Source organism: Pithys albifrons, chromosome 2, assembly GCF_047495875.1.
Source record: "Pithys albifrons albifrons isolate INPA30051 chromosome 2, PitAlb_v1, whole genome shotgun sequence".
NCBI lineage: Eukaryota > Metazoa > Chordata > Aves > Passeriformes > Thamnophilidae > Pithys > Pithys albifrons.
In genome coordinates, this window is record NC_092459.1 from 94,225,341 (window position 1) to 94,245,783 (window position 20,443).

Sequence of the window (20,443 nt, forward strand, 5' to 3'; positions counted from 1 at the left end):
TCTTTCCAAGACTGCTTTTTGGTTTTTTAATAACCAAAAGTTAACAGAAGTCTGTTTTCAGCTTTCTAACAAGAAGCCACACAAAAGAAAAAAATAAAAACCTAAACAGAAAACATTTAGAAACTGTCTCTGTCTCAGCTTGACTCCTGTTAAAGAAGGAAGCAGTACTAATTTTATCTGTCTTTTCTGCCTCCATGTTATGGTATAGATTTGGTTTAGAGTACGTGTAGTTTTAACCTTGTCTTCACTTAAGAATAGGTCTCAATGATCCTCATAGGTTCTTCCAACTCAGAATATTCTGTGATTCTGTAAACACTATACAGCATTGCATGAAAAGTCAGAGTTCATGTAATGCCAAAGTCCTGGAGACTTTAGTATCTATTAGCTATTTAGTGAAGCACTGCACACTCTCTTGTGGTGGGTGTTTTTTCCCCCATTACCAGATAAGGAAGCATCCAGCAGCCCTGCCTGGAGAAACCTCACCTGCATGCTCAGAGCTCTGCTGTGAGGGGACAACCCCTACCCAAGCAGTGCTTAGAAGTCATTGTGGGAAAAGTGGACAACCTAGAAAAGCCACCAGCACAAAGAAAGAAGAAGCAACCAGGTTTAAGCAGTTATTTCTGCATAAATTATGTTTCAAAACTCATTCATCAGTTCTAAACTCAGTAGCAGCACTAATCCTAGAACAACTGGAGTGGCTGTCCTGTATCAGAGTTGCTCTATCTCAGGTGGTGCCATTTTTGCCAGCCCATTGCTTCCTTTACACCTGAGCCACACCTGGATTTGGTGGTCTTTCACTGAGGGACAGTGCTCTGTGTGCACTTGTTAGATAGGTGTTTTGTCACAGGGGTTGCTGGGAGCACAAGTTGGCTGCCCTGCACTTGTCCCAGCTCATGGCTGTGATGCCCTCACTTCTCCTGTATGCTGTGGCCCTAAAATTGGGGCAGCACAAACAGGATTAGCTGACAGCAATCCAGGCCTCTCCTAGGAGGACTGCTGGTTTTCCATCCCTCAGGTTGGGTCTGCTTAGGGTGCAGTCAAAGGGAGAGTGACTTCTTTCCCTGGCATGGCTGGACTCCTGCTGGATACCTCTTGAGATTTCCACAAGCCACTTCCTATGCCTATTTTCAAGATCATCCTTAAACTGAAATTTTGGTTTATTGGGGAAACTGAAGTCCATATGGAGACAAATGAGACCATTCAGAGAACCACAGGTTCTACAAAGAAAGAGGTTACATTTTCTAGTTTCAGACAGTACTTTGTATTTCTTTAAACACTATCTAGCAATGTTTGATGAAAGAAAAGCATAGCAGAGGACAGGGCCCTGCATGTGCTATGAACAGAGAGCACTTTTCACCTGTCAGAGTCCCCAGTACTGTACCAGGACAGGCTCTTTAAATCATGATCTACTTATCACAGATGCTAAGAGATGGAAAACATGCGCTAAGGGGTCCTCTAACAACCATTACCGTCCTATTTAATTTACTTAGTAAACATCTTAGATCTACGAAAAAGCAGCTCATTGAAATTTCAGTGAAATTTCTATGAACCTTAAGCTTCTCTCCCTCTAAATATGAGCATCTCTGTTTGGGGTTAGTCACATTTACAGAAAGTAAAAAAAAAAACAACCAAAAACAAACAAACAAAAAAAAACAAAAACAAACCACAAAACAAACAAAAAACCAAAACAACAACAAAAACAAAACCCCCAAAAAACCAAACCATCATCAAACCAAGAACCCAACCTTTCTTAACAGAGGTTAAAGGTGTTGAGAATTAATCTAGCCTCATCTTCAGCACATTCTTCCACATTTCCAGGTCTTTGATATTCTTCATCTAGTTCATGACTTGGTTTAGTCTTTCCTACTGAGCACAGGAAAATACAGTGTTGCTGGCTCAGCCAGCCAGCACATGGCCCCTGAAGGCATAGTCATGGCAAGGCACTCTGAAGCCAGTCTGGTTAAAACATCCTCCTTCAAAAAGAACCTGTCAGCACAAAGTTCCTGTCAGAACAAAGTTGTTTGAAAATTAGGATGATTGTGTTTGGGTAATACACTGAACACTCTCTCACACTATTAAAAGAAGGAATGCATGTACTCCAAGGAGTAGCTGAGTGATGTACAGTCTGCAATTGCATCTAGCATGCTCTCCTCTCTTCCCCTACCATACTTTCACTGGCGGGATAAACCACTGCATAGGACAGGACCTAATTTGGTATTTTTGGAATAAAGTTATAATCACATGACCAGTATCTTGAAGGATTAGTTTTATAGGATGCTATGTATAGTACAAGATAAAAAGAAAGAACTGATACATTTTCTTATGTATCACTGAAGCAGCTTCTTCTTTGTGAAGTTCAAGCAAATATTTCTCCACCCTAATTTATTGCTGTGGTCCCTGTTCCTACATGTTTTACAGCTACTCAGAGCTCTACACAGTGCTGAAGTACTTGTTAGTTGTGAGTGACCTGCTACCAAAATTGTGTGGTTAGCTCACCTCTTTCTGAACTGAAATTTCCTTTCTTTCTATCTGATGTTAAAAAAACCCAACAACCACCATGTTAGGAAAAATTGGACAGGTTTTTGAAAGTGAAGTTTATTTCTATGTCCTGTGAACTACTTGGATTAGAAACAAGGATACAGAATTAGTAAATCATTTATAAAACACTTTATCAGAACTACTTATTTAGTTTGAAAACATCCTTAGTAATATTTAGTAATATCAAAAAATACTTGCATTTGAACATTAAAAGCATAGAAATATTTCTGTTACCTAGAGGAACTTTCGAACCTTCATCACCATCAAAATAAGTAAAATCTATTAAAATGTTGCTGGTTTCAGTAGTTGCAGATGCACTGCACTGCATTGACCTCAAATTTGCAATTTAAGGTTAAGGTTAAGAGATAAAGAGAAAGATGGCAGCAGTCCATCCTTGTTTATCTTGTTTAATTTTTGTCCTAGCCCAGACCAATTACTTTTACTCTCCAAAGCACTATTTCAAAAGGGGAATTCTCATATTGCATAAGGACTCCCTGCATTTGACTTTAAGTGATTTGGAGAAATACTGCTCTATCAGGGCTTTAACCATTGCCAGCGACAAAGCCTCGATGCAAAGACATTATTGTTGCCAAGCTGCATTCCCTTGCAGAGAAAGACTACTCCTCATATGCATGAGTGTGAAACAAAACTACTGTTACCTGACTTTCTACACCATTTCTGCGGCAGTGAGCTAAGCTTCATACTTGACCCTATTGTTTCCTGGTGTAACTGCTGAGGCTGTGCTGGCTGCCTTCTCAGTCTCAGGAAGGTAAAGGTCTCAGTTTCAGCTGTGATCTGTTTAAGCTTGTTTTCCATGTGTTTCACCAGCTTTGATTTGCACAGACACCACATGTAGGTCTCATAGTAATAAGCTGTTAAGCACTGCAGAGCTCTAGAGGAAGACCAAAAGAACTTGATTCCCTCACTAAAACAGCTGCAGGAGGGGGAAGAAATATAGCCACCCCAAAAGCAAAACCCATGCACACTCCATTGCTCATCTTTCTCCATTGATCCCATAATTTCATTTGCTCTCTGCTAATCAGTGACCACCACAGAAGTGATCATCCTTTCTGATCCTATCAAAGCTGACAGAACTTTTGCCAAGGACTTGTATATCATATTTTCTATTCTTATTTAAAAAAAAATCTAAAGAACTCCAGTGCCTGTCCCATTCTTTTTGCATATCACACTAATTGTTGGATGCACATGCCGTAATAGCTAAGGCAACTGTCCCAGCAGAGGCCAGCAAATAAGAGCACCACAGAAGGCAACTGCAGAAACTGTGGACTTCAGTATCTCACCAGTTTTTCAATACAGAAATCCTATTTTGACATTACCTTGGTTTTGCAGATACTTTTAGAAAGGGCACACAAAGTGCAATGGCATTCAAACTCTGGGTTAAATGGCACATTTATTTTCAGAGCAGCACACTGTGTTACAAGGCAGTTCAATTTCACACTCAGTAGTCTCCCTTCAGCTATGTGGTAAAACTTCTCTGCATTAAGGGAATGGGAAAAGGGGAAAAAATCCCATGAAAGTTTCAGCAAATGTTACTGAGCTTTTGAATAACACCTGCAGCTTGGGTGGTGCTCAGCTCTTCACATACTGCTGGTGACGTCACGCTGCGACTGTGACATCAGTGCAGTTCTGACAGAGGAGCTCTGCCCACGCAGCCTGACTCAATATTTAGTACTGTAGTTTTCCTGCTCCTTCAGAAAAAGATAACTGGGACATCATGGTGCCAAGTGTCATTCCACTTCCAAGCTCAAGCATATGCACCAAACACCTCCTTTTTAGTGATAGCTTGCTGACTAACTCAGCAATGTCTCTACTGTGCATTTACTGTATGCAAGGGAGAGTTTCGACTAACTGGAAACACACCTACCAAGGTTGGTTAATAATTCTTGTGATAATTAAACACAATTCTTACCTTCCTTTCTTTTTTTCTTTTTGAACAGCAATGTGAAAAGAGAAAAATCATTTCAAAACAGCATGACATAGAAATCTAAGACCTCTGCCATTATGGATATTTAGCATGAACTGCTTGAGCCTAGATTTTACCTGGTATTTAAAGCCAAGTGCTCCTAATGCTTAGCTGGAAGCATCCAGAATCAACACATCCACTTGGGTCAGAACCTTCCCACATGCCCACAAAAATACAAGTGAAAATTATCCCCCAAAGTTTGCTAATTCACATAATCCCTTTCTCAAGGGAAAAAGTGCTTGTCTGCAACTGACTGGGGGAGAGTCCCAGAGCACCCCATGATAAGAAAGATGGGCTGTGTCTCCAGACAACACTGCCTCATGAAAAACTCTTCAGGGAACAGCAATATGTACAGCCTCTCTCTGTGGCAGTGTTGTTCACTCCTAAACTAGGGTATGAGTGCCCAGATCAGGTAAGCAGCAATGACCCAGTTACCTGCAGAGACTCACTGTGCTGTACTCACTGCACTCGCAGCCAGAAGGATCACATGGTAACATCAAACCAAACCCTGACGCCAAATCCAGGTCTGCAGCAGGCCAGCAGCATCTGCTTACACTCAGCAGACATACTCTGAAGTAGGAAAGACTGGCAGCAAGTAAATATTTCACTCAGCTGAGGTTTTGCCTATAGTGCAGAATGCAACTGAAACAAGTGTGGGCCAACTCACAGCAGAGCTAATCCAACAAATTAAATATAACAGATCCACCCAGTGAGTCCAGCAGCGCTAGCAGGGGAAGATGAGGAGAACAGGCTTCAACCCAGGCCAGCAACACAAGCACAAATGCAGGAAGCCCAGCAGGTTGCACATCCTGTTCCACAGCATCACCATGGTTATTCTTAGCTGCAGGAGCTGGTGCAAGGAAAACGCTGGGAAGCCAACCAACACTGTAACTAGAAACAGAGCTTGGGTGATGGCAGGGGGTGGGGATTGCAATTTGGTTTCAGCACTAATTTAAGGTTTATGTGGATTGTCACCAAAATCAAAACCAAAACCACATATATATAAATGCTAAGCAAAGTTTCAGTGGCAGTGGTTTTATGCCAGGTTTGGGATGGATCAGACTGAGAAGGTGCCTGCTGAAAGAGCTTGTCTGCCTGGAATCAGACACTATTTCACTCCCACCCTGCCCTTCTCCTGTGGCATCAGCTCCTCCAATGCAAAAGCAGCAAGGAGTTGTTTTTCTGGGAGCTAGATCTGGTCCTTGAGGTGGTCAGGCAACTATCTGGTCTAGGAATGACATGGGTAAAGTTAGGTGTAAAAGCAAAAGTAAGGTACAGTTCTGAGGCTTTCCTTCTTATTAATTAAAATTTTCCAGAACAGAATGTCTCATAAGGGATGTTCATATTAAGTTTAAATCACATCTTTTTTATTATGAGGTAGAAGTAGCTTTGGAAAACAGCGAAACTCGTGCTCATGTGCAATGCTTACAGCACATCCAAACGCACCCTCCTGAGCATACAACTAATAATGTGGAATCACTTTTCCCTCTTGAAGCAGAAAAAGGAGCTTCTGAAGCTGCACTGGTGAAGAGCTCCAAAATGAACTCATCAGTGCAAGCTCATTAACAGCTCAAGACAGTTATTAGTAACCGTCTTGCCCTCTTCAGTACCAGTGCCGGAAGCTGCAGTCAGTTCTTTTCTCTCAACAAACTTTACAAACTGCAGTGTTTCTGAATTAAAACAAACGAAGTTGAAAAGCACTAACAGTAGCTTTCTTCTAAAGGCATTAAACAAAGTAGGACCAACTTCCATGAGGAAGCCTACCTTATTGACCCTTATGTTAGATATTTAACCACGGCCAATTATTATTTTATTCTTTTCTTTTCACATGATACCAGAACTGAGAAACTGTTATTTTAATTGCACCTGGAATCCAGACAGTTGGAGGCCAGCATTTCACAACCCATTTACTAACCTCCTCTTCTATTTGTGCTCTTTCGTTTCTGAGGTTCTGGGAGATGGTGAAAGTGCATTTCTACCAGTTAAATTCTTTCCTAGGAACTGATCTGAGAAAGAAATCCCAACTAAAAGCATTTGATATTCAGGAGCTACATTTATTTTCTCAGCACTTTAATACTTAGACAAAAAAAAAAAAAAAAAAAGAAAACCCCAAAAAATCCTAACCAACCAACACCCCCCTCCAAAAAAAAAAAAAAAAAAAGAACAAAACCCCTGAACATTATTATTTATTTTAAAATAAGGCAAAAAGAAATATCATCAATGAACAAGCTATGCCAATTATATTTTAACATTGTTCAGAAACAGGATCCAGGACATGAAAAAAAAGAAGGCAAATTAATCCCATGTGCTTTTTGGAGACATATAGATGAAAGATATTTTTCAGTTTTGTGGTTTTGCTCATCGACTAATTAGACCACATGGTGAATACAAAAAATATAAATGTGAGCCTGCTAAAACATAGTGCTGTACCTCATGGGCAGCTAACCACACAAAGCAAAGGTCACAAGGAATAATCAGACCCTTCTGTTATCAGCAAAGCTACGTTTGATTTGGAAAATTGTCAAGTCTGGCTTTAGCTCAAGCAAATGAAGCATCCACCTCTTTCCATCCAGCTGAGAAAGAAAAAACCAAAGATACTATGGAGCTGACAACTTAAATGCATACCTTAAAAGGGTGTAACTGATGCTATGCTATGAAACTAAAATAGTCAGAGCATATTTATATGCTTTTAAATATAGTTAGCAGTATTTCCTATTCCCTCCACATGGAACTTGGAACATGCAGTTAAAAAATTCACCCCCTCTGTTCCCCTGGTCTCTCCATAGCTGAAGAGATTAGAAAGTGCAGTCAAAGCAGGGGGCAGGGGAAGGAGAATGGCAAGAATCTTTATCCCTCCTCCCCAAACTCTACCAGGCAGTGTTTATAATAAATTCAGATGGCCCAGTTTCAGAAGCAAAAGGCAATGTCAGTTTAGCTAAACTTGTTAACAAGTCTTAGGACACTCAGAGAGCTTTTTTCCCTTTCTTTCTGGAGAATGGGGAAAATAAATAAATCCTGCAATTATATCAAACTGACATTATTTCTGCAGCAAATTTAGAAACGCCACAGTAGTCCTGATTTTAATACATCCATAAAATCGAGGTACTTCCACTCTTTAAAAGCCAGGCTGCACTGGCAGAAGCTTTGGACTCACTCCCACAAGTAATTCCTTGCATGCAAGTAAGTACTCGTCAGCCTGATGAAATTATTCAAGAATACAGATATTTTCAGGACTGAGCCCTTGCCATGACTTTTGGTGGAGCCACAAGCTGGGGCTGGTTCTTTTACATAAGTGTGTATCTGTCCATACCGCACACCGCGATGCGGCAGGAACAAACACTGCCAAAGGCCCACAGTGGATGTTGAAAGCAACTGAGCTAAAATTATTAGGAGTTCCAGAGAAACAATTTACTCTGCTAAAAAGGAAGCTTGGTGGTACTGTGGCTAGCCCACTGACTGTGTGAATCAGTTCTGCACTGCACCTTAGGTGCAGATATAATCTAAGAAGTGATTCCAAAACAGCATGTTCCTGGATGAGACATATAGTCAGTGTAAAGTGTTTCACTCACTGATGTTTGGTATATCTCTGACACATTTCATTGGAAGCCTAAATGATCTAGACAATGAAGTAAAAACTTATTTTTCCTTAAATTCAGTGTTCCATAGGTTTGTTTATTTTAAAAATTCAGGAATGTGATACACAATACAATTAGCTCCCCACCACTGCAGTGTTCACTTACATGAGATACACCAATTCCATGCTTTGGGGGCGGGGGGAGGGGGGAAGTGCAGTGTTTTTGAATGATCTCAGTATTCTGAAACTGTGATCTTCAGAACAAATCAAGTCTGTATAACCCCAGACAGATCAGGTTAAAAAAAAAAATCAAGCTCTATCACAAGCTAGCAGGCTACAGTCAGGTCTCACAGGCAGAACAGAACAATTTTGTTCCTGCTGCTGCACAGCCACCATCTTGACCTCACTAAACGTTTTCAGGAGATTCACCATTGAGTGCTAAAGAGACTAAAGGGCCCCGTTACAACCAGCTGGTGCTGCACGTGCAACACAGCACATGACAGAGAGGCCACGCAACTCCCCCTTCTGCCCCCATCACCATCATCATCGTCACATCTGCATCCTCTCCTGGTAATTAAAATAACAAGGGAGAGAGGTTTGAGTCTTTTAAGCTAGCCATTGCCTGCAATGGACACAGAAATAGAAAAATATGACTTCTGGCACAAAAAGAAAAGATTAAATAGTTTAAAATGGAATTAATGACTACAAATTCATCTATCCAATGCATTTACTGAGACTGTTAACCTGTGATGCCAACTGCAATGACTTAATAGTTGCTCTCTTTTCAGAAGAGCAACAAGTGAGAAGTCACAGTCAGTCACAGTACTGAAGAGCAGTAGTCCTATGGTGTATTAGTGATAAACAGCAGGACCTCAACTAAAGATTGAGACCAATTTTAAACTAGTGATCAAAATAATTAGTGAAAGTTTACCATAAAAAGCAGGATACACATTTTTAAAAAAAATAGTACTTTGTTCATTTCAAAAGTTACGTGCTTAATACTCTGTAGTACACTAGCAGTGGTAGCATATTCTGCAAATGTAGTCTCATACAAGATCTCATTTAACAGTCAACTCTAGATCATATACAGGTAACAGAAGGAGTTAAGATAATTGAGACAAAACAAAAACATATATAAATACTATATTAATATGTTTAAGTTAGTTTATGAGACTGTACAAGAAGCATAAACACAGAAAAAGGTGAGCAATGCTGATGGCTGCGAAGCACCAACATCCTCAAGCCAGCACAAAGCTGAACCGACCCATCCACAATCCGCAGCTTCCTGCAGATGATGTTAGCAGCCAAGAGGCAAAGTCACTGCCTGGTGCTGTGCTGCCCCAGGCCAACACACCCTGTGCCACAGGGCTCCTGTGCCACCCCACTGAGCGCCCCCCACCTTCCCAATGCCTGGGCACACAGCACCACTCGGCCAGTGCACGGGCACGCAATGCAGGGCCAGTCTGGGCTCTGCAGGCTGCACAGGTAATACACAACACTGGTAAATCCACCCATGGATAATCAAGAGTTGACTGCAATGCCCTGCTGAGAGGTTGGGTAAGACCACTGACATGACTTGGGCCAACGTAAGTCTGATGAGCAGCAGGGCCATTTTGAACTATTTAGGAGCAATAACGGTATGAGACACGTGTTAGAAACACAAACTAGTAAGGTGTTCTGTATCTGGAGGCAAAGCTACATTCCTTTCACTAACAAAACATTCTTTTTGTAAAAAAGCTACATTTAAATACTGTTATAAACCTGAAAACCACAGCATCAAAGAATTTATAAGGCCAAAACTATCCTCAGTTTCCTCTGTTTGTGCCTAGGTATTGCAGTACATTTGTAGAAATAGTAAATACCATGTAACCCAGCATCTTACACTCTCTCCAGTGCCTTCCAGTAACAGATCTCAGAGCTCTTCACACAAGAGTTAAGCCTCACAACACCCCTGTGAGGTAGGTATTATCCCCATTTTAAGACAGGGAAACAGAGGCAAAGTGTTTATCATGTCCAGATTCACACAGCAAACAATGAAAGATCTGAGTTGTTTTCCAGTTTTGAGCATAGGAGCAGTCAATTAATCACAAGACATTAGTTCCCATACATAATGAGAGTGGATTACAAGGGTCAGAGTTTTAGATCCATTTCTTGTATGTTTTAACTTCAACTCTCATCTAGTCTCTGCCAAATTCACAGCATCCACCGACCAGTTTCTCCTCTGCTAAGGTGTAAGTTGCCAGCACACTGTAACAGCTTCTTTAGTTGTCAATTAACTGAGTCAAGATATTAAACCGTGGATTTCGATACTTACTAAGTGAAATTATGTGATACATAAGTGGATGAAATCCTACTGCCTGCACCACTTCCTCAAAACTCATGGAGGGCTCCTGAGGACACAGCGGGGAACAGGATTGCAGTCACTACAAGTGCTTACACTCTACCAGAAGCAAAATGCACCACTATGTTACTTGTTGTGAAATTGCTGCCTGTGCTGGAAAACATGAATGATACTGTCGGTGCTTGGCAGATATTCCCCGACAGAGCACTTACTGACATAACTAATTATTTTATCTTAGTACACTCAGCATCAGTTAAACATGAAGCTCCAGCTCTTCATTCATTGCACTATGAGTCAAGGGTTCTTTAAATATTGGAGATTTCCAAGACACAACTTGGAAATAAGAGAAAACACCAGGAAATCCATGAAAGATTAAAGTATGTGTTACTGTATCAATTAGTCTCACATCTTGATCACACAGCAGAATACAGTATCTTGAACTTCCATTCTGACAGAAAAAAAACCCTTTCACATCTGTTGCTCTCAATTACTTCACCAAAAGGAGCAGGGACAATTTCTAACAATCACAAGATGTTCTCTTCAAAAAATGCAATAAATTCAGTTGAAAAGCCTTCACATTTATTATCATTAGACAGCTTTAAGAAAAATACGTGAAACTGCAGAGTGGTTTCCAGTTTTTAGTAGTTATATCTTCAAAAATGTTCTATGTACTTTGGTTTTCTTAGGGCTTCTAAATAAACAATATATTAAAATATCTACAAATCAAATATTAAAGGAAGAAGTAGGTCCAAGAAATATGTAACACAAATTGAGTTCCTACATGCTTATCCCTCAAATACCTTTTCGCTGGAAAAAAAAATCTCAATTTGAAGCACAGCAAAAAGTGTCTCTGCTGCAGTGCTGAAACTGGTTTTCTGAATTGTTACAGCATCGGTGCACTTTCTGTCTGTCTAAGTCAAACAAAGTCAACACAAACACATTGTATCATGACAGTGACATTATATTCTTTAAAACAAGCATTCTATATTTAGCAATATGACAAGAACAAGGACTTCAGCAATTACACTACTTGGCAAAATTGCATCTCAAACGTCTGTCTCTTCCTCTTGCAACACAGCTGTTGACAAAGTTACCACAGCTCAGGCAGCACCTTCAAGGAGTTACAAAGATGACTCAAATTGCTCATTTTGATCGGCGTTTGCCTCCAGCTTCACTGAAGGGATGCTCTCTGACTTAGTCCTCCTCGTTTTTGGAAATTCAATGACAACTTCTGAACAAGAAATACTAAGTGATGAAGATTTTTCTGTCTTCTTTGCAGTACTATCTTCTCCTGTTCCGCAACACTGCTTCAAAGCACACTGAGTCCTGCAAGGCAACTCACATTTCCCCCTCCCTGATTCAGAGCCAACACTGGCAAATTCAGGCTGGATGGTAGTTGCATGAATCCCCTCATCATGAAAGATCTCTTTGATGCGCTTTGCCACCATCATGTATGTGGAAGGGTCAGGACACTTGATGTGAGCAGTGCCAATGATCCTACTCCCTGCTAGTTGCCAAATGTGTAATTCATGGATTGCTTCAACTCCTTCCAGGGTACGTAACTTTGAGTTCAAAGAATGAACATCTATCTGTTTGGGAACAGTCTGCAGAAGTATAAGGGCTGACTCCCTAAGTAATGGGTAAGTTGTGTAAAGGAGTATACAGACCATAATCAAACAAAGGACGGGATCTAAATAAAGCAACCAGCAAGGACCAGCCACTGTAATGCTCTCCTGCTCAGACTTGTTAGCTCTGCCAAGTGCTTGGGATAAAGTAGCATTTTCCATGCAATGATTATTGACACATGGATTAAAGCAAGGCCCATCTTCAGGACATGGATTCCACAACCCATAAAAGAGCAAGGCATTCAATACCACAATTACTGAACCTAAGGCATCTCCAAAAACATGCAGAAAAACTCCACGCATATTAAGCTGTGCACTAGAGTCTTCTTCAACCTCCTCTTCATCCAGAGGATAATGGCCAGCATTCCCGTTCACTTGGAGGTCACTCATGTCATCTTTCATATCACCTGACAAGAAAACAACGAAACAGTTAGGCAGATGCTGTAACACCACACATTACTGTAATTTTTTATATAATAATATCCAACATCAAGCATGCCACTGAAAAGCTAGCAAGTCTAGCAACATTTAGCAACATTTTCTGTGGCTGAGAAATACTCGGTTGCCCCAGTAAGTGATCTAAATGGTCTAGAAGGCAACTGTTCCTACATGGAGCTTAAAGACGTAGAGTGGCAAAGAATGAAGATGACCGTGTTTTAATTGATTCTGCTGAAAAACTACTTTCACCTTTTCCAGCTGTTTAACCATTTGACTACTTGCTGTTTGTTTCTTAAACAAAATGCAGAACCACAGAGCACATGTAAAAAAACTGGTTACATTAGTTCCCTCTTTCAAAACACCAGAAGACTAATCACATTGCTTAAATCTCTCTTAAACCATAGGATTGCAGTGCTCTTTTATATTAAAACTTGAAGCCAGAAGCTCAAAATCTGTATGAATACAGCTGTATAGTGACTTTTTTCAGGTTTAGCAGTGTGTTTTCACAAGGCTTCTGAATTCAAGGAAAAGGAAGTTTTTCCGAGATGGCACATGGAGCCAGCAGGACCGTGAGAGACAATCAGCTGAGCTTTTAGGTCTAAAATGCAGAATTTATCAGCAGTATTGACTATAGGACAGTGTAAGTTATCACTGAAGCTCCTAGAGGCTATGAACCAGTGTTAGTTATATTTCAGAATATAATTTATAAATAAATAAGTGCCAAAATTACATTTTTTTATGTGAGATGAAGGTGTTGAGTGACATACAGCTTCTAATGTCCAAAGCCATATGTCATGGACTGTGCACAACATAAACAAACATTTCAGTACCCTCCTTTGTCCAAATTCTCTGCAATTTTTGCCACTCCAACACAGCTAACCACCTACATGGGAATAAATACACACATCATTACAAAGCATGTTTTCTGAAAGAAAATCATCTTCTGATGTTTAAATTTTGAAGAATTTTACTTGATTAACCCCTTGCTTTTCTTCAAAAGTTCTTCTTTGGACACTTCCAGTGCTAAAGAAATGCAGCAAGCACTGGGCCCTGGCCCAACAAACTGAGACAAGGAGCTCTTACTGCTTTTGACGTTATTCAGTTCAGAGCTTTGTAAACATTAACACATTAATAAGATCTGCAGCTTCTGCTGCTCTGCTCTCGTGGCTGCAATTCTGCAATAGTAAAGAGTGCACAAATCCTTTCCCCTCTGAAGAAGGGTGGGCTCCCAGAAGGCAGCTGAGCACTCATTTCCAAGCCCCAGGTCATTACCTCATGCATCCCATTTCTGCCCTAAAGCTCCAGCTACATTTTCCACACTACCTCTAGAAGCTGTGGAACATGGGACCTGTAACTTTCCAGGGAAGTCAATAAATTAGAGGGAAATATCTCAGGTTACAGAGTTCAGACCTCAAGGTCCATGATGGAAGCAAGGAAAGAGGAACACTATGCTCTGTACCAACTGCTTGGAATAAAGGAGAGCTGGAAAGTCAGTAGAGCTATCCATAAGAGAGGGTAACAGCAAACACAATTCCAGAAAGCTCTTGGGATTTTTTAAAATGGGAAATGGTTAAAACACATCCATCTGAAATATGCTTACTGAAATCTAACTATAAACTGATTACTTTACATAAAGTGTATGCACTTTAGAAAATGCCTGTGCAGGACTAGCCCCTAAGGCTATCCGTCGCTTTCCACTTCCACCTTAGGAAATCAGGGACTACCTCTCTTTGCAATTCCAGAGAAGGCACAGGACCACCCTAGTCTTCACCTATAGATCTTATATCTTTTCTCCCAAGTCTCCAATCACCTTTACCTGTAACTTTTTCATGGGTAAACTATGAATAACTCCATTCATTACATAATCATGACAGGGCAAAGAAGGAAATAAGAACTTATTTCAAAGTTTCACTGTGACCAAAATTATGCCCTATTACCATCTAAATACCCACAACAAATTATTTGTTATTGCCAGAAGCACATCCATGAGACATTCCAGACAAATTAGCTCAAAAGAGTATACATTGTAATCCATGCTATAAGGTAATCTTTTGGTCTAACTAGTCCAAAACCTGGCTAAAGGCACAACTTTTCACCATATACTTCCCAAGCTAAGATACCTGTCAGACCAATGGTTAAGGGAATTTTTAAGTTTCAAATTAATAATTGGGATATTGTTTTTGGAACTGAACCAACATTAAGAGCTTATTATGTGGTCAAGAAAATGGTGTAATTTATTGAGAGGATCTCTCCTATCCTCTTGCAAAACCTGTCTTTCCAAAGTCAACATCGAGTCAGAGAAACCGAAACTGTTAAGTTTCTCAAACTTATATTGGAAGCTCTGACCAGAGAAAAACCAAAACTATAGCAAAGTTCACTATGCCCAATTAAAGCTCCATTTAAGGTAAAACAATGGTCTCTTGATGTCATCCTGAAAATGAAGGAGAGAGACGTGGGTTCCGAAGTCTGAATGAAGCCCCTTCCTCCGGGTGACAAGGATGCCATAAGAATAAAGAAGCGGCAATCACGCACCTTTCCCTCTACCAGCATGCAGGACTTGGCTTCGACCAAGCACCTTCAAAATCCAGGCTTCTGGATCCATTAAAAAAATAACACAAGAAATTCCCACCCACGAAACAGACAGTTTGACCATGATTGGGAAGGGATGATTTTAAATTTATGTCTGCGCGCAGATGAGTGGGAAGGTGCATGCTTTAGAAAGCTAAAGAAAACTCATTCCAAGGCACCATTCGCGTGCTGTGACACCAGCGAGCTCCACACTCCGACTTCCACAGTTCTGACTGGCAATTTCCAAGGCTTCTGTTAATCCCGATGCCACGAAAAACCACAACATTACTGCAGTTGAATATACTTTAGCATGTTGCGTTGGTATGGAGAGCAGCTTCTCAGGTAGCTGATAACTGCCCCAACGGAGCGATGGAGCTGCCGGAACCAAAGCTCCATTTATTTGATGTGCAGCCAGTTCGGATGGAATTAGGGCAGCGTCTTGTGACAGCTCCTGTCGCTAGGCAAGAAACCCTTGTCATGTGCCTTCCCTACCAGAACCAACATTTCCCACGGCAAACTGCTTTATCCTAAGACACTCTGACCTGTGTGCGAGACATAACACGCAGCTCAGGGCATCTGAAGGAAAGGTGTGAGGCAGAGGTGCGACAGACGTGCGCCCAAGAGCGCCGCTGAGAAACTTTCTCGCCTCTTCCCCAGCCAGGGGGACGGGACAGGTGGTGCCCATACAGCCCGCACCGGCAGGGTGGGCCCAGGATGCTCCCGCCCTGCTGGGGGACAGGACCCCTCCCGCCTCCCCGTGCCCGGACGGGGCAGCGGCGCCGCGGGGCTTACCCAGCTTCTCCTGGCCGACCCCGTTGGAGCTGCTGCAGTTCTCCACCAAGGTGCTGGTCTCGTCGCGGTGCAGCGCAGCCTCGCCGTCCCCAGGCGGCTGCTCGGGCTTGGGGCCGGCGCGGGGGTGCTGCTGCCGGGCGCCGTGCGAGTGCCCGTGGGCGTGCCCGTGTCCCCCGACGCCGTGGTGGTTGAAGAGGCAGAGCCCCAGCAGGTTGATGATGAGCCCCGCCACCCCCACGGCGATGACCACGAGCGGCTGCTGGATCTCGTGGGGCTCGGTGAAACGCTCGATGGCCTCCAGCAGGATGGTGAAGCAGAGGGCGGTGAGGAACACGGCGTTGACGAGGGCGCCCATCACCTCGGCCCGCACCCACCCGAACGTGTTCTTCTTGGTGGCGCGGGTGCGCTGGGCGAAGCGCACGGCCACCAGCGCCACGACCAGGGCCATCACGTCCGAGAGCATGTGGAAGGAGTCGGAGAGCATGGCCAGCGAGGCCGTGACACGGCTCACCGCCACCTCCACCACGAAGAAGAGGAAGGTGAGCGCCAGCATGCATAGCAGCCGCGCCCGCCGGTTCTGCCAGCAGCGCGGCCCGCCGGGACCCCGCGCCGCCATCCCCCCGCACATCGCGGCTGCCCGGCGGGGGCGGTGGGAGCGCGGCGGGCGGTGGGAGCTCCGGGCGCTGTGGCGGCCGCTCCGCTCCGCTCCCCTCTCGGCGCCGCCGCCGCCGCTCCCTCCGCAGGCGCCGGGCGAGCAAACTTTGCACCCGAGCCCCCTCACTCTTTCCACACGGAACCCAAGCACCGCCTCGGCCACGCCCCCGCCCGCGCGCCATTGGCCGCCGCGCCCCCCGCGCCCGGCCGTGCCCTCCCGCCCCCGCGCGCGGCCCCGCGCGCCATTGGCCCGCGCGCCCTCGCGACAGGCGGGCCCCGCCCCGCCCGGTAACGCCCATTGAGCCGCCCGGGCACGGGCCGCGGAGGGGGGCGGGGCCACGCCGATGCGCCCGAGAACGACGTCGCCGATTGGCTGAGCGCGCCGGCTCGCCCCTCCCGCCCCGCCCCCGCAGGCCCCGCCCGCGGCGAGCGGGACTCGTGCAAAAGGTGCGCTTCACACGGCCCGGCCGGCGCGCGCCCGGGGGCGGGGCCCGGCGTGGGGGCGGTGACGTCACGCGCCCCGGGCAGCGATCGCGGCGGGGAGCGGCATTTTTGGGGGAAAACTGGCCCGTTTGGCGGGGGATGGTCACTGAATTCTTCAACCACTCGGGCCACTGAGGGCAGTGAGATGAGTGGTGCGGCGATCAGTAACTGAAAACAAAATTGAGAGAGAAGAAAAAAGGAGTTTTGCAAGAAGTTTTGAAAAGCTGTAGTATATAACAGAATAAGATGGAATAATCTATTATGATAATAATTGTTAGTATATTAAATAATTGTTATAACATTGTATCATAATTAATAAAGAAAAAATGTGTCAATGCTAAGAAGGTCCATCCCTGGATGTGTACGTATATATATGTATGGCCAAACTTCGCGAACGAAGATTTGGGAAGGGCTCTCCCCACGTGGGTGAGCCCTCCCAGCCTGCACAGTGGATTTTTTAGGTGAGGCACAGCGTGCACAGAACTGGCCCCACCGTTTAAGTCCTGAGGTCCATTTGCCACGGCTGAGCGAGCTTGGACAGTGACAGGGAAGTCCTCAGGACTGTCACAGCACCCGGTACTGACCGGGACTGACCCTGCTGAGCATCCGAGATGTGACGGGATGGGATGGCAGGGAGGCATTGAACTGCCAAGGGACGGTCCCACTGAGACTCGAACTCAGGTCCTTGGGATTCAGAGTCCAGAGTGCTCTCCTTTACACCATGGGACTGCCTCCATCCCTGGATACTGTTTGCCTTATTACACTTGTATTTAGGAAAGGGAAAGCAAGTGTTTTGAGGTATCCAGACAAAAAAAGACCCACAAAAATATAGTTAAAAGATAGAACTGAGTTCCTACTTTGCCCATGGTGTTCCTGGGAGCCAACAAACACGGCAACCAGAGACAGTGCTGAGGAATATTTCATAAGAAGAGAGAGGGCATGACCATCCCCAGCTGTTTGCAGCTGTAGAGGTGTCGCTGTGTGTGTGAATAGGGGCAGGCAGGAAGGAAAATGGTGCCCTGAGAAGGAAAATCCAACAAGAATGCTAAAGCCTATTGCTATGCAATGTGATTCGGGGTCTGTGCAAAGACTCCTGACTTCATTTCACTAGTAAAATGACAGAGAGAGTTCATATTTTGACAAGGAAAGATTTATCAGCAGGTGTAACTGGGGGCAGTAATTCAGAGCAGGCTTCCCCTGAGCTTGGCAGCATTCCTGTGAGCCCACACCTGGACACCACGCTGCTCCAATCTCTGTGTACCATTCCCTCACTTTTGCTTAACCTTTTCTACATGACAGACATGGCTTGGACACCACAGGCACTCCTCTACTGACCTGTGACCCCTAACCCTGTTTTCTGTGAGATTATCCCTGTGTCAAAATCCAGGTCTGCCATGTGCATAGCATAGTGGTAGGGATGCACAGGGAATGCTTTAATGACTATTGTAAAGAGAGTCAGCAATTAGATTGCTGTAAAATTCTCTTCACCTGCCTGGCTTTCCACATGCCCTTACGTCACTTACTAAGAGGTAAATCATCCGGAAGTCAACCGGCAATTACAAAGGAACGGAACATGCCCATGTCCTCTCCTCCTCACTCCCACACAAGACCTTTAGTTGACAAGGAGGAATTACCCAAATTAAGGATATATGGGTCAAAGAAACTGGTACAGCTCAAATCTCTATTTCCTGTAGGTGAGGTTGGTTACCATTTTACAGGGATTGGTGTTAATCCTGTGGAATTTAGCTAGGAAGGCAGGGAGGACAAGGGATTTAAAATCTCTCATTGGCTTGACCTCAGGAACTTCTGAAACTGAACAGTAGTTGGTTGCCCCTGTGATGTCATCGTAGTTTTCTTGATTAAAAGTACTCAATCCCCTCCTGAGGGAAATACACAGGATATCGTTATCAATACCATCCTGTTAAAACTTTACCAGCATTAAACATAAACTGTGTCAAGAGCTCTGCTTGACTTGAGGAGGGGAGTTAGGGCTTTTTGGACTTCTTTCTTGGTATGTCCAGATCAATTTGTGACCATTTTAACATTTCACTGCAAGACTTCCTAATCTGCTCAAGGATGCCCATACCCCGGTCAGTGTGCTGCAGTCTTCCCCTTAAAGGATGGCATGCTCTTGATCCTTACCCATGTCCAGGAATAGCCTTTTTTCCTACTATACCAGGCTGAATGATGAATTCCTCTTGGGGCCAAAAGCCACAAGACATGGATCATATACCTCAGGAGAGTGGGAGGGGATGGTTTCTTCCCAGGCGGGGAGTAGTAATGTTTCCTCAGGCCTTCCGCTGCTCCCCGATGAATGGGGCTGCTGTGTAGTTTTGACCCAGCAGCTATCGTTGTCTCCAGGGGCTTCAAACACAGGGACTTTCATGAATAATCCCCTTGTGGCAACTCAGTCCCTCTGCTGGACATTCCAGGCATGGACCAGCATCTGGGCCACACAGGAGTTCACATTGCTACCTCTTCCCTGGACTCCTTCTCATAAACCAGTGTGCTGTACATTGCTGTTTTCAGACCTTTCTGTTATATTGCCATACACCAGCAGCCAAGAGGAACACGGATAGTTCCTAAATTTAGGGTTGTCCATCTGGCAACACTTAATCAATTTTAAGATTATTGGGAAAGTGACTGATAAAGGTACCTAATGATGTCATAAATGGAGTTTTAGAGAGGGACATTTTGTTCCTGCTTATGCTTTTGAGGGTAATACTTTGTCTTCAGAATGGGGAGGACTCTGGTATTTTTTTTGTGTTTTCTTTTTTAGGCTTCCAGGCATTGTTTGTGACTCACACAATTCTTTCTCGGCTCAGCTTCCGGTCCACACATGTGGAAGAACCCATCTAAAATCTGTTTACTTATCGTAAATGCTCTGTGTTCCAAGGGGAGAAGTAACTCTGGATCTCTGCCACGCAGCTTCATATCACCCCAGAACCAGGTGCCAGGGCTGAAAAGAAAGCTGCTGCTTGTCGCCTGTTCTGAGGGGAAATGTTTCAGACTGAGTGCTGCAGCGCTCCTGAGCCAGATGAGCACTGTGGGAGAACAGGGCTTTGGTTGGGAGTCTTGGTATTACTCAGCATGTTTGCTGAGTAAATAAAGTTACTGCTTTTTCCCTTTGAATTTCTGCGCAGGTTTGCAAGTAGAGAGATCTCCACTATGGAGTGCTCTTCATCACCCTGTGCCTTCCCACTTGGAAAAGGTGAAACCCTGCATATAACTCGCTGATGCAGTCACATATTAGAGAGCACACTGCCTCCTTTTGACTCCTAACTTTTCCCCTTTCTGTGCAGTCATCAGACCTGTCTGCTTTTAATGTAGGCTTGTGGGACTCTGGCAAATATGACTCCATCTGTCTGTGCCACTTCAAGGCTGTCAGTGTTCATTTTAGGCTATGTTTTTTGCAGGCAGTGGCTCTCTATGGTAGCTGTCCTTAC

The 20,443-nt window shown here is 44.0% G+C and overlaps 1 protein-coding gene across 1 annotated transcript; it reads right to left on the reverse strand.

Annotated features, from left to right (window-relative positions):
- Window positions 1-6,692: 6,692 nt before the first annotated feature.
- On the reverse strand, window positions 6,693-16,657 carry SLC30A1 (solute carrier family 30 member 1). The gene is made up of 2 exons (XM_071578091.1): window positions 15,861-16,657; window positions 6,693-12,469 (listed from the first exon to the last, which is right to left on the reverse strand). Exons 1-2 carry the CDS (start codon window positions 16,486-16,488, stop codon window positions 11,559-11,561), a joined length of 1,539 nt encoding a protein of 512 aa, XP_071434192.1. The 5' UTR covers window positions 16,489-16,657; the 3' UTR covers window positions 6,693-11,558.
- Between the last annotated feature and the right edge of the window lie 3,786 nt (window positions 16,658-20,443).

Bases quoted from the DNA above. Each gene is read 5' to 3' on its own strand.
- SLC30A1 (XM_071578091.1), bottom strand. From the start codon at position 16,488: ATGTGCGGGGGGATGGCGGCGCGGGGTCCCGGCGGGCCGCGCTGCTGG. The intron at 12,470-15,860 runs GTAAGCCCCGCG...TTTTCTTGTCAG, and splicing joins GGTCGGCCAGGAGAAGCTGG to GTGATATGAAAGATGACATG.